At 41.9% G+C, this 12724-nt stretch overlaps 1 protein-coding gene across 1 annotated transcript in view; it reads left to right on the forward strand.

Annotated features, from left to right (window-relative positions):
- Positions 1-12724, forward strand: part of PLEKHG1 (pleckstrin homology and RhoGEF domain containing G1) — a 111664-nt gene that overhangs the window by 41503 nt on the left and 57437 nt on the right. Inside the window, exon 2 of the mRNA XM_007943208.2 lies at positions 5421-5521. Within this exon, the coding sequence (XP_007941399.2) occupies positions 5421-5521 (101 nt within the window). The remainder of the gene's footprint in view (positions 1-5420; positions 5522-12724) is intronic.

The raw sequence follows: 12724 nt of genomic DNA on the forward strand, positions 1-12724 counted from the left end.
ATACCTTTTTTCAGCAATGCAAGCAGTGGCTATACATGTGGACTTCACCAGATAGAATACACAGGAATCAGATTGACTACACCTGTGGCAAGAGGTGATGGAGAAGTTTGATATTTTCAGTCAAAACAAGGCCAGGAGCTGATTGTGGAACAATCAAACAATCAACTTTATGAATAGCCCTGAAACACTGCTTAAATCAACTGCTTAAATTCAAGTTGAAGTTGAAGACAATTAAAACAAGTCCATGAGAGCCTAAATATGACCTTGATAATCTCTCTCCTGAATTAAGAGACCATCTAAAGAATAGATTTGATGCATTGAACATCAGTGACTGAAAACCAGAGGAATTGTGGAATGACATCAAGAACATCATCCATGAAGAAAGCAAAAGGTCATTAAAAAGACAGGAAAGGAAGAAAAGACCACAGTGGATGTCAGAAGAGACTCTGAAACTTGTCCTTGAGCAGAGAGTAGCTAAAGGAAATGGAAGAAATGACAAGATAAAAGAGCTGAACAGAAGATTTCAAAGAGCAGCTTAAGAGGAAAAAGAAAAAATCACTATACCAAAAAGAATTAGTCAATGTTCATCCATTTCAGAAGGGGCATATGGTCAAGAACCAGTGGTATTGAAGGAGGAAGTCGAGGTTGCACTGAAGGAATTGGCGAAGAACAAGGCTCCAGGAATTGATGGAATACCCATTGAGATGTTTCAGTAAGCAGATGCTATGCTGGAGGCATTCCCTCAACTATTCCAGGAGATTTGGAAGACAGCTACATGGCCAACTGACTGAAAGAGATCCATATGTGTACCTGTTCCAAAGAAAGGTGATCCCACGGAATGTGAAAATTACCAAACAATATCATTAATACCACATGCAAGTGAAATCTTACTGAAGATAGTTCAGAAATGGTTGCAGCAGTATATAGACAGAGAGCTTCCAGAAATGCAAGCTGGATATAGAAGAGGATGTGGAATGAGGGATATCATAGCTGGTATCAGATGAATCTTGGCTCAAAGCAAAGAATACCAGAAAGATGTTTTCTTGCATTTTATTGACCGTGCAAAACCATTCGATTGTGTGGATCATAACAAATTATAGATAACTTTGAGAAGAGTGGGAATTCCAGAACACTTCATTGTGCTCATGAGGAACCTGTACATAGATCAAGAGACTGCTGTTCGAACAGAACAAAGGGATACTGCATGGTTTAAAATCAGGAAGGGAGTGTGTCAGGGTTGTATCATTTCACCATACTTACTCAATTTGTATGCTGAGCAAATAATCCAAGAAGCTGGACTACATGAAGAAGAATGTAGCATGAGGATTGGAGGAAGGCTCTTTAACAACCTGTGATACACAGATGACACAATTTTGCTTGCTGAAAGTGAGGTTGAGCACTTACTCATGAAGATAAGAGTACAGTCTGCAATATGGATTACACCTGAACATAAAGAAAACAAAAATCCTCACAACTGGACCAATAAACAGCTTCATGAATGGAGAAAAGATTGAAGTTGTCAAGGTCTTCATATTACTGGGTTCTGCAGTCAACACCAATGGTAGCACAGTCAAGACATTAGACGGCATATTGCTTTGGGCAAATCTGCTGCAAAAGACCTCTTTCAAGTGCTGAAGAGCAAAGATGTCACCTTGAAGAGTAAGGTGCACCTAACCCAAGTCTTGGTATATTCAATTGCCTCATATGCATGTGAGAGCTGGACAATGAATAAGGAAGACCAGAGGAGAGTCATTCTATAAGAACATGGGGATGCTGCATGGTTTAAAATCAGGAAGGCTGTGTGTCTAGGTTGTATTCTTTCACCATAGTTATTCAATCTGTATGCTGAGCAAATAATCCAAGAAGCTAGGCTATATATATAAAGAAGAACATGGCATCAGGGTTGAAGGAAGACTCGTTAACAACTTGCAATATGCAGATGATACAGCCTTCTTGCTGGAAGTGAAGAGGACTTGAAGTACTTACTGATGAAGGTCAAAGACTGTAGTTTTCAGTATAACACCTCAACATAAAACAAAAGTCCTCACTATTGGACCAATAAGCAACAACATGATAAATGGAGAAAAGTCTAAAGGTGTCAAGGACTTCATTTTACTTCAATCCACAACCAACACCTATAAGAGCAGCGATCAAGAAATCAAATGAAATATTGCATTGGGCAAATCTGCTGCAAAATACCTCCTTAAAGCATTTGAGAGCAAAGATGTCACTTTGAAGACTAGGGTGCACCTGTCCCATGCCATGGTGTTTTCGGTAGTGTTGTATGCATGTGTCACAGGTTGAATTGTGTTGCCAAAAATTTTTTTCAACTTGGCTGATCCTTAGTAGCTTAGCAGTTATGTAATGAGGTAATGTGGCAGATTCGTCATGATACCTCATGATGTCTCATGATGTGATCTGATATGATAAGCCGATCAGGTGTAAGAGGATTGAGGGTAGGATGCAGCACCCTTAGTCCCATCATAGTCCTGATCAGACATAAGGGGAACTTCCCTGTGGTGTGGCCTGTGACACCTTTTATCTTACAGGAAATCAAAGGAGAGTGAAGGGAGCAGAGATGGGACGTTGCCTTCTACCACCAGGAAAAAGCCAGAGCAGAGCCTGTCTTTGGACCCAGACTCCCCATCCTGGGATCCTTCTAAGAGCAAGGGACACAGAGAATGAGACTTCCCTGGAGCCAGTGCTCTGAATTCACAGTTTTAGCCTCCTAATCTGTGGGAGACTAAATGTCTACCTGTCAAAGCCATCATTTATGGTATTGCTTACAGCAGCACTGGTTAACTAAGGCATCTGTGAGAGCTGGATGGTGAGGAAGACTGCGGAAGAATTCGTACATTTGAATTGTGGTGTTGGTGAAGAATACTGAATGTAGCCTGCACTCCTAGAAAAATGAACAATTCTGTCTTGGAGGAAACACAGCCAGAGTGCTCATCAGAGGTGAGAATGGCCAGGCTTCGTTTCTTGTACTTTGGTCATGTTGTCAAAAGGGATGAGTCCCTGGAGAAGGATATCATGCTTGGAAAAGCAAAGGGTCTGCAAAAAAGAGAGACCCTCGATGAGATGGACAGGCACAGTGGCTGCAACAGTGGGCTCAAACACCACAATAGTTGTGAGAATGGGGCAGAACTGGCGGTGTTTCCTTCTGTTGTACGCAGGGTCACTATGAGTCAGAACCAACTCGGTGGTGCCTTACAACAGCAACACATTTAAACGTTGTGAATCTAGTCTCTCGTTGACTTTCTTATTGAGACAAGCATTTTTTTAAGAAGATATTACTACACATCTTGTGAAAAAAAAAGTTTATGAACATTGGTTCATACGTGACAATAATTTTAGTATTTAAACTAGAATGAGGTCATTTAATGCCAAATGTGAAATGCACTCCTTGAAAAAATGAATGGCAAAGGTTTCTCTATTTTTTTTGAGAAACAAAAGAGCCTGAGAGAATAGGTGTAGATTATTAAAACGCATAAGAAACAATTATCTGATGGTCCTGGAATCTCCGTTACTCCTCGTGTTTTGTTGTCAGTTGCCGCTGAGTCCTCTCGGACTCTTGTCGACGTGGGTATAACAGAACGAAACGTTGCCTGGTCCTGCACCATCTTCTGCTGGTGTCCGTTGAGTCTGTCGTTGCGGCTCCTGTGTCAGTCCGTCCTACTGAGGGTTGCCCTGGGTTTTGCTCACCATCCACTTTCCCAGACCTGATGCCTTTCTCCAGCAGTTGGTCTTTCCTGATAATGTGTCCAAAGTAAGCTGTAGTCTCACCATCCTCACTTCCAAGGAGCATCCTGGTTGTTTCTCTTCTAAGAGTGGTTTGTTTTCCTGGCCGTCCACAGTGCAGTCAGTGTTCACCTCTGACTGCTGTTGGGTTTGCTGTTGGGTGCCGGGATGCCATTACAGTGCTGGGTGTTTCTCGTCTGGCTGACTTCTCAGAGTGACTTCCTCTAAGTACCAGAATTCCGTGTTAGCCTTGGCCGCAAGCCATCCCACATTGTTCAGCCAAAAGCCAAGGGATTGTATTTATTTTTTATTTTACGTTATTTCAGCTGTTTTTGCTTTTTTCTTTATTGTTCTCTTGCCTCCTACAGAGCTCTTTTTTCAAGCGTTGCTGGAGGAAGGGGAACACTCAGTTATGAACTCTTTAGCACGCAGGGGTGGGAAAGTGGTTTGCCCCTTCCTCAGCAGTTCAAACAGCTTCTAAGCCACATTAATTTAACCCGCTGTGGATCTGAGCCCACATTGGTTCTGTGAGTTCTGTTGAACAAAACATATCAAATCAGTCCAATTAAAATTTCCTATGATTTATTAATATAACCTATGAGATAGCATAAGGGAATTATGTGTTTATTTTTAAAAGGAAAAAATAACTTTAAAAAAATTAATATTTGAGGAGGACTCTAATTGTATACTTCAGCAACTCATGGCTTTCTGACTTAAAGGTCTTAATTAAAATAACTTTGTCACATCTCAGAATTTTTATTCCTTTTTTTCTCCGCTACATGGGAGCTCTGGTAGCATAGTGCCTAAGGCACTTGACTGCTAACCAGAAGGCTGGCGGTTCAAACCCACCAGCCACTCCTCGGAAGGAAGGTTGGGCATTCCTACTTCTGTAGTGATACTGCCTCGGAAACCCAAGGAGGGGTCGCTATGAGTCGGGGCCGACTTGATGGCAAATAACAACAACAACAACAACATGAATTTTAAGGAGCTCTAGTGGTGCAATTGCGTAGTGCCTCAGGCACTTGACTGCTACCCCAAAGGCTGGCAGTTCAAACCCACCAGCTACTCCTTGAAAGGAAGATTGGGCAATCTACGTCCATAGTGATACTGCCTCGGAAACCCAGAGGGAAGGGGTCGCTATGAGTCAGATCTACTCGATGGCACATAACAACAACAACAGTGGTGCAGTGAATAAAGCAGTCAGCTACTAACCACAGAGGGTCAGCAGTTCAAACCCACCAGCTGCTCCATGGAAGGAAGATGAGGCAGTCTACTTCTGTAAAGATTTACAGCTTTGGAAACCCAATGGAAGTTGCTGTGAACCGGAATCAGCTCATTGACAGTGGATTTGGTTTTTTGGCTGACATGAGTTTTAGAGTATAATGCTGACATTCTCTGTAACTGTGGCTGTTGCACTATCCATCTAGGGGTACTCTAATTCGTTTTGGAGATAGATACGTTAATGCATACCACACTTTCTCTCCTTGTCAAAGCTCCCTGTTCTGTAAGTAGGTGAGTATTGTAATCAGTAATTAAGAGTTAGAGGTCTTGTAGTTAGAGTTAATGAGCACTTTACTGTGATAATTATATGAAACTGATATGAAAGGTCCTCTCGAATAATTAATGTAACTTGGAAAAGGATGGGGGTACTTAAGGCATCCTTCTCATTGATTTCACAGGATTACCTTGACTGTATCAGGGACCAAACTAAACTGCCTCTGGGCGCCGAAGACAGATCAGCCCTTTTTGGAAACATCCAGGATATCTACCGCTTCAATAGGTGAGTTAATGTGTGACAAGTGGCTCTCACGAAGGAACACCATGAATTTCTCTCCCGTTAACACAGCATAGTACAAGAGATCACCTGTCATCTCCAGTTCACCTTCATAAAATGTTACAGCTATCACACCACGAGGAAGATTGCAGTAGTTAACAAGAAGAACCAGATCTGAGAGAACTGAAAGGGATGCAGGCGAGAAAATCAGTTTATTACAATACATTGTGATCTTTCTGGAAGACAGGCAGGCTGCCGGTTAAGAAGGCAGACTGTGGTGTGCAGCACATTGGGCTTGCATCGTGGCTGAGCCGTGTGTGTGTGCTTGGGTGAGTCATTAAACTGAGGGAAGTGACTGACTTCCTCTCTTCAGGTCTTTGCTCAGTTCTTGCTTTCTCAGTGAGGCATAGCTGAGTATCCTGTTTAATGCAGCAACCTGCATGTGTGTACAGACACACACATACATGCATGCACACACAAATGCGTGTACATGTGCACACACCCTGCACTTCTGACCCCCAAGGGCTCTCCTCCTTTTTCTTTTCATAGCGCTTACCAACTCCTGACCTTCTCGAGGAGTTACATCCCCATTGTGATTTCGGTTTCTGCCCTCTCACCCCACCCAGAGCACTCCACAGGGCCAGGGTCTGATCCCTGTGTCTGTTCTGTTCCTGCACCAGTGGCCCATCACAGGAGTCACTAACAATTGTGTCTGATGCATGAATGAAGAGAAATATCTAGCTCATATGGTTATGGGAGCTAATATATCATGAAATATACCTTCAGGGAGCCTTGCCCGATGCCAGCCAAGCATAAGCACCACAGTGTTGACCAGTAATGACATTGACTTTGTTATAGTAAGTCCTGTCCATTATCTTCAGGTCGACCCCAGAGGAGAACTATGCTCCAGAGGGGTTTCAGTGGCTGATTTTTGGGGGTAGATCTCCAGGCCTTTTCTGTGGAGCCACCTCTGGGTGGGCTTGGACAGCTAACTTTTTGATTGGTAGCTGAGTGCATTAACCATTCTACCATAGAATTCTGTAATGCCTTGACATTTTGTGACTCAAGTATAATGCAGCTAGGTCATTTCCCTTGTGTCTCACTGAAATCGGTATCTGTGAGCTCCTTGGAGGCATGGTCCATATTTCCTTTGCCATCCTTGGATCCCTAACACCTAGCACAAGTCTGGGCTTTGGGAGCCTGTTGGTGAATTGAAAGAACTCATTCTTTAATTCTGCAGCCCGGGCTGGGGGAAATGCCATTATCACTGAAGGATTTCTCTACATTTGACTCAATAGACGTTTAAGACCAGTGTGTATGTTCTTCAGAGTAGAACAAAACTCAAAATTATTTAAAAAAAAAAAAAAAAAAACCCGGGTGTACTGGTCTGGTAGAGCCTGGTGAGACCCCTGAGACCATGGCCTCTAGTTACCCTTCAGGTCTGGAACTGAACTCACTCCTGTGGCCTTCAGCCAAACAATAGACAGGCACGGGTGATCGTTTATATCAGGTAGATACACTCCTTGGAGCAGTCGATCTTGGGAGAACAGAAGAGCAGTGTTTGCACAGGGAGACAGGTCAGGGGGCGGGAGTGCATGGGAGAGAAGACACAGGGAAGAGGTAACTATGGGGCGGAAGTGGGAAGAAAGCTGTTACGTTGTGGGGAATTGGCAGCCAATGTCATGAGACAAAATGTATATGAACAGCTGTATGGAAAATGAATTTGCTCTGTAAACTTTCACCCGAACCATAATAAAAATTTTAAAAAAAGTAAAAATTAAAAGATGAGTGTGTATGTTCTAAAAGGAGCTCTGGTGATGCAGTGCTTTAAGCATTTGGCTGCTAAACAAAAGGTCAGTGCTTTAAACCCACCAGCTACTCTGCAAGTGAAAGATTAGGCAGTCTGCTTCTGTAAAGATGTACAGAAACCTTGGAAACCCCACGGGGCAGTTCTGCTCTGTCCTGTAGGTTTGTTCACTATGAGGTGGAATCAGTTCAGTGGCAGTGGCTTTGGTTTTGGTGTATATTCTCAGCAGGGCTCAAACTGGTTCGTACTGGTTTAGTCATGGCCAGTGCAGTGAAACCAAAGCAGATAGGATAGGATTTTTTAAAATGAGTGATTCGGAACGATAACTGGAACTGGGAAAATGACAGGTTGAAGCTGTGGAGTGGGAGGCTCAGAAGAGGCGTAGTGAGCCCTTGCAGGAGGCTGATACAGGAGAGTGGGTCAGGGCCAGGGCTGTAGAGAGAGGCACACAGTCCGAGCAGCACGATTGGTGGCCATCTTTAAGGAAGGCACTGCTGTTTCTGACTCTGCTCAAAATCTGATGGGCAAGAGATTTAGTTGCTATGCAATGTGTACACTGTCCTTAATCTCCTAAAGGGGAGATTAAGTTTTTAACAGGGCTTCAACCCATAATTTTTCCCATTGCAGTTATCACTGTGGTTCACCCAAATTTTAAAACTTGGGTGTGTTTCAGTTTCATGTCCTCGACCCTGACTGAACAGGAAGAACCAGTTCAAAACCCTAGTGCTCTGAGACAGTGCTTCTCAACCTGGGCTACACCCTGGAATCACCTGGGCTGGGCCCTGTGTTCAGAAACCTGTGTTACTTGGTCTGAAGTGAAGCCAGGGCATCTGACTCTTCTTAAGGTCCCCAGGTGTCTGGAATATGCAACCACAGTTGAGAAACACTGTCTAGATGAAATAAACATAGTAATCAGAAAGTAGAGAAAGAGAAAAAGTCTGATTTAGGGAATCCAGAATCCACATATTTGTTAGTGATTTGCTGGTGGTAGGCAGGCCCCCATCCAGTAGTCACTGATGATAAAATCATCTAGTAGTCGCTGATGATAAAATCCTATGAACCCCTGTGTGTATTCTCCTTCTAGAACCCACCAATAGCACCTTCACCCAGAAAGATTTCTAGATGCTGGGAGGCCCAGCCTGGGTCTTCTGGTGGTGTGGCCGAAAGTTGATGGTCACTGGTGTCAGTCAAGTGCTTCCTTCATACCGGATGTCATAGAGCTTTCTCTGCATGATCATGGGCTCTGTGATGACACCACGTGTCGTAGAGCTTTCTCTGCATGACTGTGGGCTCTGTGACTCCAAAGCCCAGACGTTTACCCACGTGCCTTCCAGCCAAAGGGAACCTCCTTCTGTTACACCAAGGTCCCTGTAGTTTTGGCTACTCGGGAGGTATTTTTACTCCCTGGGGTTTACATCTTTATGTGTCTCCTAAGATAAAGATGAGGAGTTGGCCTCCTGAGTCAACAAGAAGGGGCCATTGTAACCAAGCCCAGGCTTCATGCGCTGGATTACCAAGAAGATGTCTGCATTCCCTGGTCGATTCTTTGAGTCTGTTTGATGTTGTCTGAGCCTTGAAATCGGACATGTCTAAAATGAACTAGAGTCACACTGAGTCAGTCCCCTGACGATGACATGGGAGGCATCAGTGTGGTGACGCAACTAGATGCCCACGTGACCATGATGGAGCTCTGCCCCTTGTGTGGATCACGTTTGTATATTCCCTTCTCTTGCATTATCTTGCTTAATCTTCTTACTACCTCTTTGAGGTAGAGCAGATGCGTTGACTGTACACACATTTTATAGATGAGAGCTCAGTCGTGCAAAGTGGGCAGTGCTTTGCTCAAGGACAGAGACCTAGATCCAGTCTAGCTCATTTCGTGCACCTGGTTTTGTCCGATCTTCATACTGGACACTGATTTCAAAAATAACTTACTGCTTAACCTTTGCGATTGAATTGTCTGTGCCACTTTGTCCCCATACATTTTTTTTTTTTCCTTTCTCTTAAATCTGGAGTCTAATTTAGAGCCCAGGCATTTCTCAAATCCACTCACTTGCTCCCAGAAAGGAAACACTGCTTAGGGTCCTTCGTTGTTACTGTATTTGCTTAAGAAAGAGTGTTTATGTGACTTTCTATATGAATGCCTCTTAAGAATCTTTGGTTAAATCCCTTCATCAGTTGGTTTCCAGGATACAACTATCTGGCCAATCTGTGGTTAAAACACAAAGAACAAAACCCACTACTGTTGAGTTGGATCTGACTCACAGCAACCCCTCTTTGGGTTTCCAAGGTGGTATCACTATGAAAGTAGATTGACTAGTCTTCCTTCCGAGGAGTCGCTGGTGAGTTTGAACTGCCAGCCTTCTGGTTAGCAATCAAATGCCTTACGCGTTACGCCACCAGAGCCTTCTAATCTATGATTAGGGCTTAAAATAATAAATTTTACGGTATCTATTGGTGGTGTAGTGCTTAAAGCACTTGACTGCTAACCAGAAAGCTGGTGGTTCAAACCCACCAGCCACTCCTCAGAAGGAAGATGCGGCAATCTACTTCTGTAGTGATACTGCCTCGGAAACCCAAGGAGGGGTCACTATGAGTTGGGTCCGACTCGACAGCACATAACAACAGCAACAAGAACATCGCTAGTGTAATTCAAGGTTTTTTTAAATAATGTGGACACGAAGGCAAGACTTGAATCTCGAAAGAGAACAGAAAGAAACGGTTTTATTCTGACCTGAGTAATTAAGCTGACTAGATTTTTTAAGGAAATATTTCCAGAATGCAGAGTACAGAGTAACATGATAAACGCTCATGAATCCCGCCCCCAAAACTCTATCCAAGCCTTTCCTTATGCTCTGTTTGCTTCCCAGTTGTTTTGAAGCAGAAAGACATTACAGTAAAGTTGATGCCCTTATGTACCCTTCCCCAGTCCTGTTCTGCTCTGCGGAGAACGGCACAGTGTATGCTGGTAAACGGATCCCCTGGCTGGAGCCAGGTAAGGAGGATCCAGAATTTACAGTGTTTGCCGGTCTCAATCTACTGCATGACGTCACTGAACGGGGAAGTAGGTACAGAACTGGCCCGGGCAAATCAAAGCATCTGCCTTCGGCCCTCATGTAGCTGCTTTGTTCCCGTGCGTGGTTTGCCCCCCCCCCCCGTTACTATATGTGTATTCAAGCATCTACTGAAAATGTCTAACTTACTTTCACTTATTTGAAATATGCATAAATGGTGTCATCCTTTTGCAAGTTTCTTGTTTTTTCGGCATTGTTTAGTATTTTGTATCTAGGACATGGAAGGGCTTGGATGGCATCGAGAGGAGGAATTCATGGGTACTTATCCTGTTACTCTAAGGTCTGTGTTTTGGAAATAGTCCCTTAAAAAAATCTGGTCAGCTAAATTTCTCAAGTCAGCATAGAACCCTTTCTTTTTGCCCTCTTTAGAGATTTAAGTCTTGCCTTTGTGGTCACATTTTTATTACATTGTTGAAAAGCCTAGTCTTTGAACTAGCAATAGATATCTTACAATTTGTTATTTTGAGCCCTAACCATAAATTTACCAGATAGTTGATCCTTGAAACCAGCTAATGAAAGGTATGTAATAGATCCCCTTTGAGAAGTACTGATTTAAAAAAAAAAAAAATTAAAAATTATTTTAGCCTCTAATATTCTGCTGAAAGATATATTAATTTGTATTTTGCTGATTGCAGGTAAAATTGAGCATGTTTCCATGTTCATTGGCCACTTAGCTTTCATCTGTGAATTGATGGCTCATGTCCAACAATTCTGTTTTCCGTTGGGATGTTTCTTTTTTTAATTGCTGTGTAGGAATTCTGGATGAATCCTGTCCAGGGATCTTTGTGGATTAAGTGAGTTGCAAGTGTTTCCCAGGACGAAACTTGTCTTTATAACTTCAATGATGGTTTCTGTGAAAAGGAAATTGTATAATTTATAGGTTTGACTGTCATAGTGTATGGATTTTGTGTTGCATTTCAAACAGTTATTTCCAACCCTTTAGGTCATAAATATCCTCTCTCATTTTTACTTCTAATCTTAAAATTCTGCATTTCACATTTTCCTTTCTCTAGCTAAAATTGATGGAAAGATGATATAAGGTAGGAAATCAAAATTCTTACTTCCATGTGACTAGCCAGTTGTCCCACTACCACTTGTTGCAAAGTCCATCCTCTGCCTGTGGCTTGGAGTTGCACGTTCTCGCAGATCGAGCTTACCTATCTATGTGGGTCTGCTTGTTGGTTCCATATTGGGTTCCACTGGTCTGTTTGTCCATCCCTGCTCCAGTACCACATTGTCTGAAGTGTGAAGCCCACATTGTTCTTCCTCAGCATTGACCTTGTTTGCTCAGCTCTTTGCATTATTAAGTGGTTTTTTTTGTTTCGTTTTTCAATATTAGCTTGTGTTTCATGGATAACTCTATTGAGATTTTTATTGGAATTACATTAAAGATATAGACTGATTTTGACACAGTTGACATCTTTACATAATGTTTTACATCAAACATAATGTCTCAACCAAGACTTTTAAAAGGTCTTTAATAATGTTTTGTCATTTCTCGCACATTCATACATGTAATGTTTTAAAATGTATGCCTTAGATATATTACTGCTTTCAATGTTATTTTGATGACAGTATTTTATATTTTTGCATTGTTTTTTATTGTCATATAAGAATGCTTTAAATTTGTGTATGTTGGGACTATGTCCAATAGTTTTCTTAACTCTTCCATTAGTTCTAACAGTGGTGTGTAGATTTCTCTTGGGTTTTCTTTGTAGACAGTGATACTGTCTGAGAATGAGGAGAATTTTTTTGTTTTCTTCTGTTGTTCTTCACCCCTTGTGTCTTTTTTCTTGTCTCACTGCTTTAGGTAAGACTTCCCGTACAACACTGATCAGACATTGGCATCCTTACCTGGTTTCTGATACCAGCAGAAGTGCTTTTAACTGTTTTGTCATTAATGTGGTGTTTCCTGTGGGATTTAGATAAACACTCTTTTCTGTTTGGCCAACGTTTTTTTGTATTCGTGAATAGTCACTGACTTTTATTGAATGTTTCATCTGCCTTTAATAAAATTAGCATGTAGCTTTTCTCCTTCTCTTTCATAAGGTGGTCTGTTACATTAAAAGATACTCTGATTTTAATAAAATGTATTATTGGAATAAACCCAACCTGTTCTCACATATATATATACTGATAAATTTGATTTCTTTATATTTTTTAAAGAATTTTTTCAAGCTTGTTTATAATAGATGAGTTATATAATTCTTTTCCTTGTTGTATCTTTGTTCAGTTTTAGTATCTAACTCAATTAAAATTATTATATAATTGCTTCCATCATGGAATTTTTGGAAATACAATTAGGACTTCATTTTTTTTTTTTTTTTT

The sequence above is a fragment of the Orycteropus afer genome, unplaced genomic scaffold, assembly GCF_000298275.1.
Source record: "Orycteropus afer afer isolate SDZICR_OR568_19922 unplaced genomic scaffold, OryAfe1.0 scaffold00101, whole genome shotgun sequence".
In the NCBI taxonomy this organism is placed as follows: Eukaryota; Metazoa; Chordata; class Mammalia; order Tubulidentata; family Orycteropodidae; genus Orycteropus; species Orycteropus afer.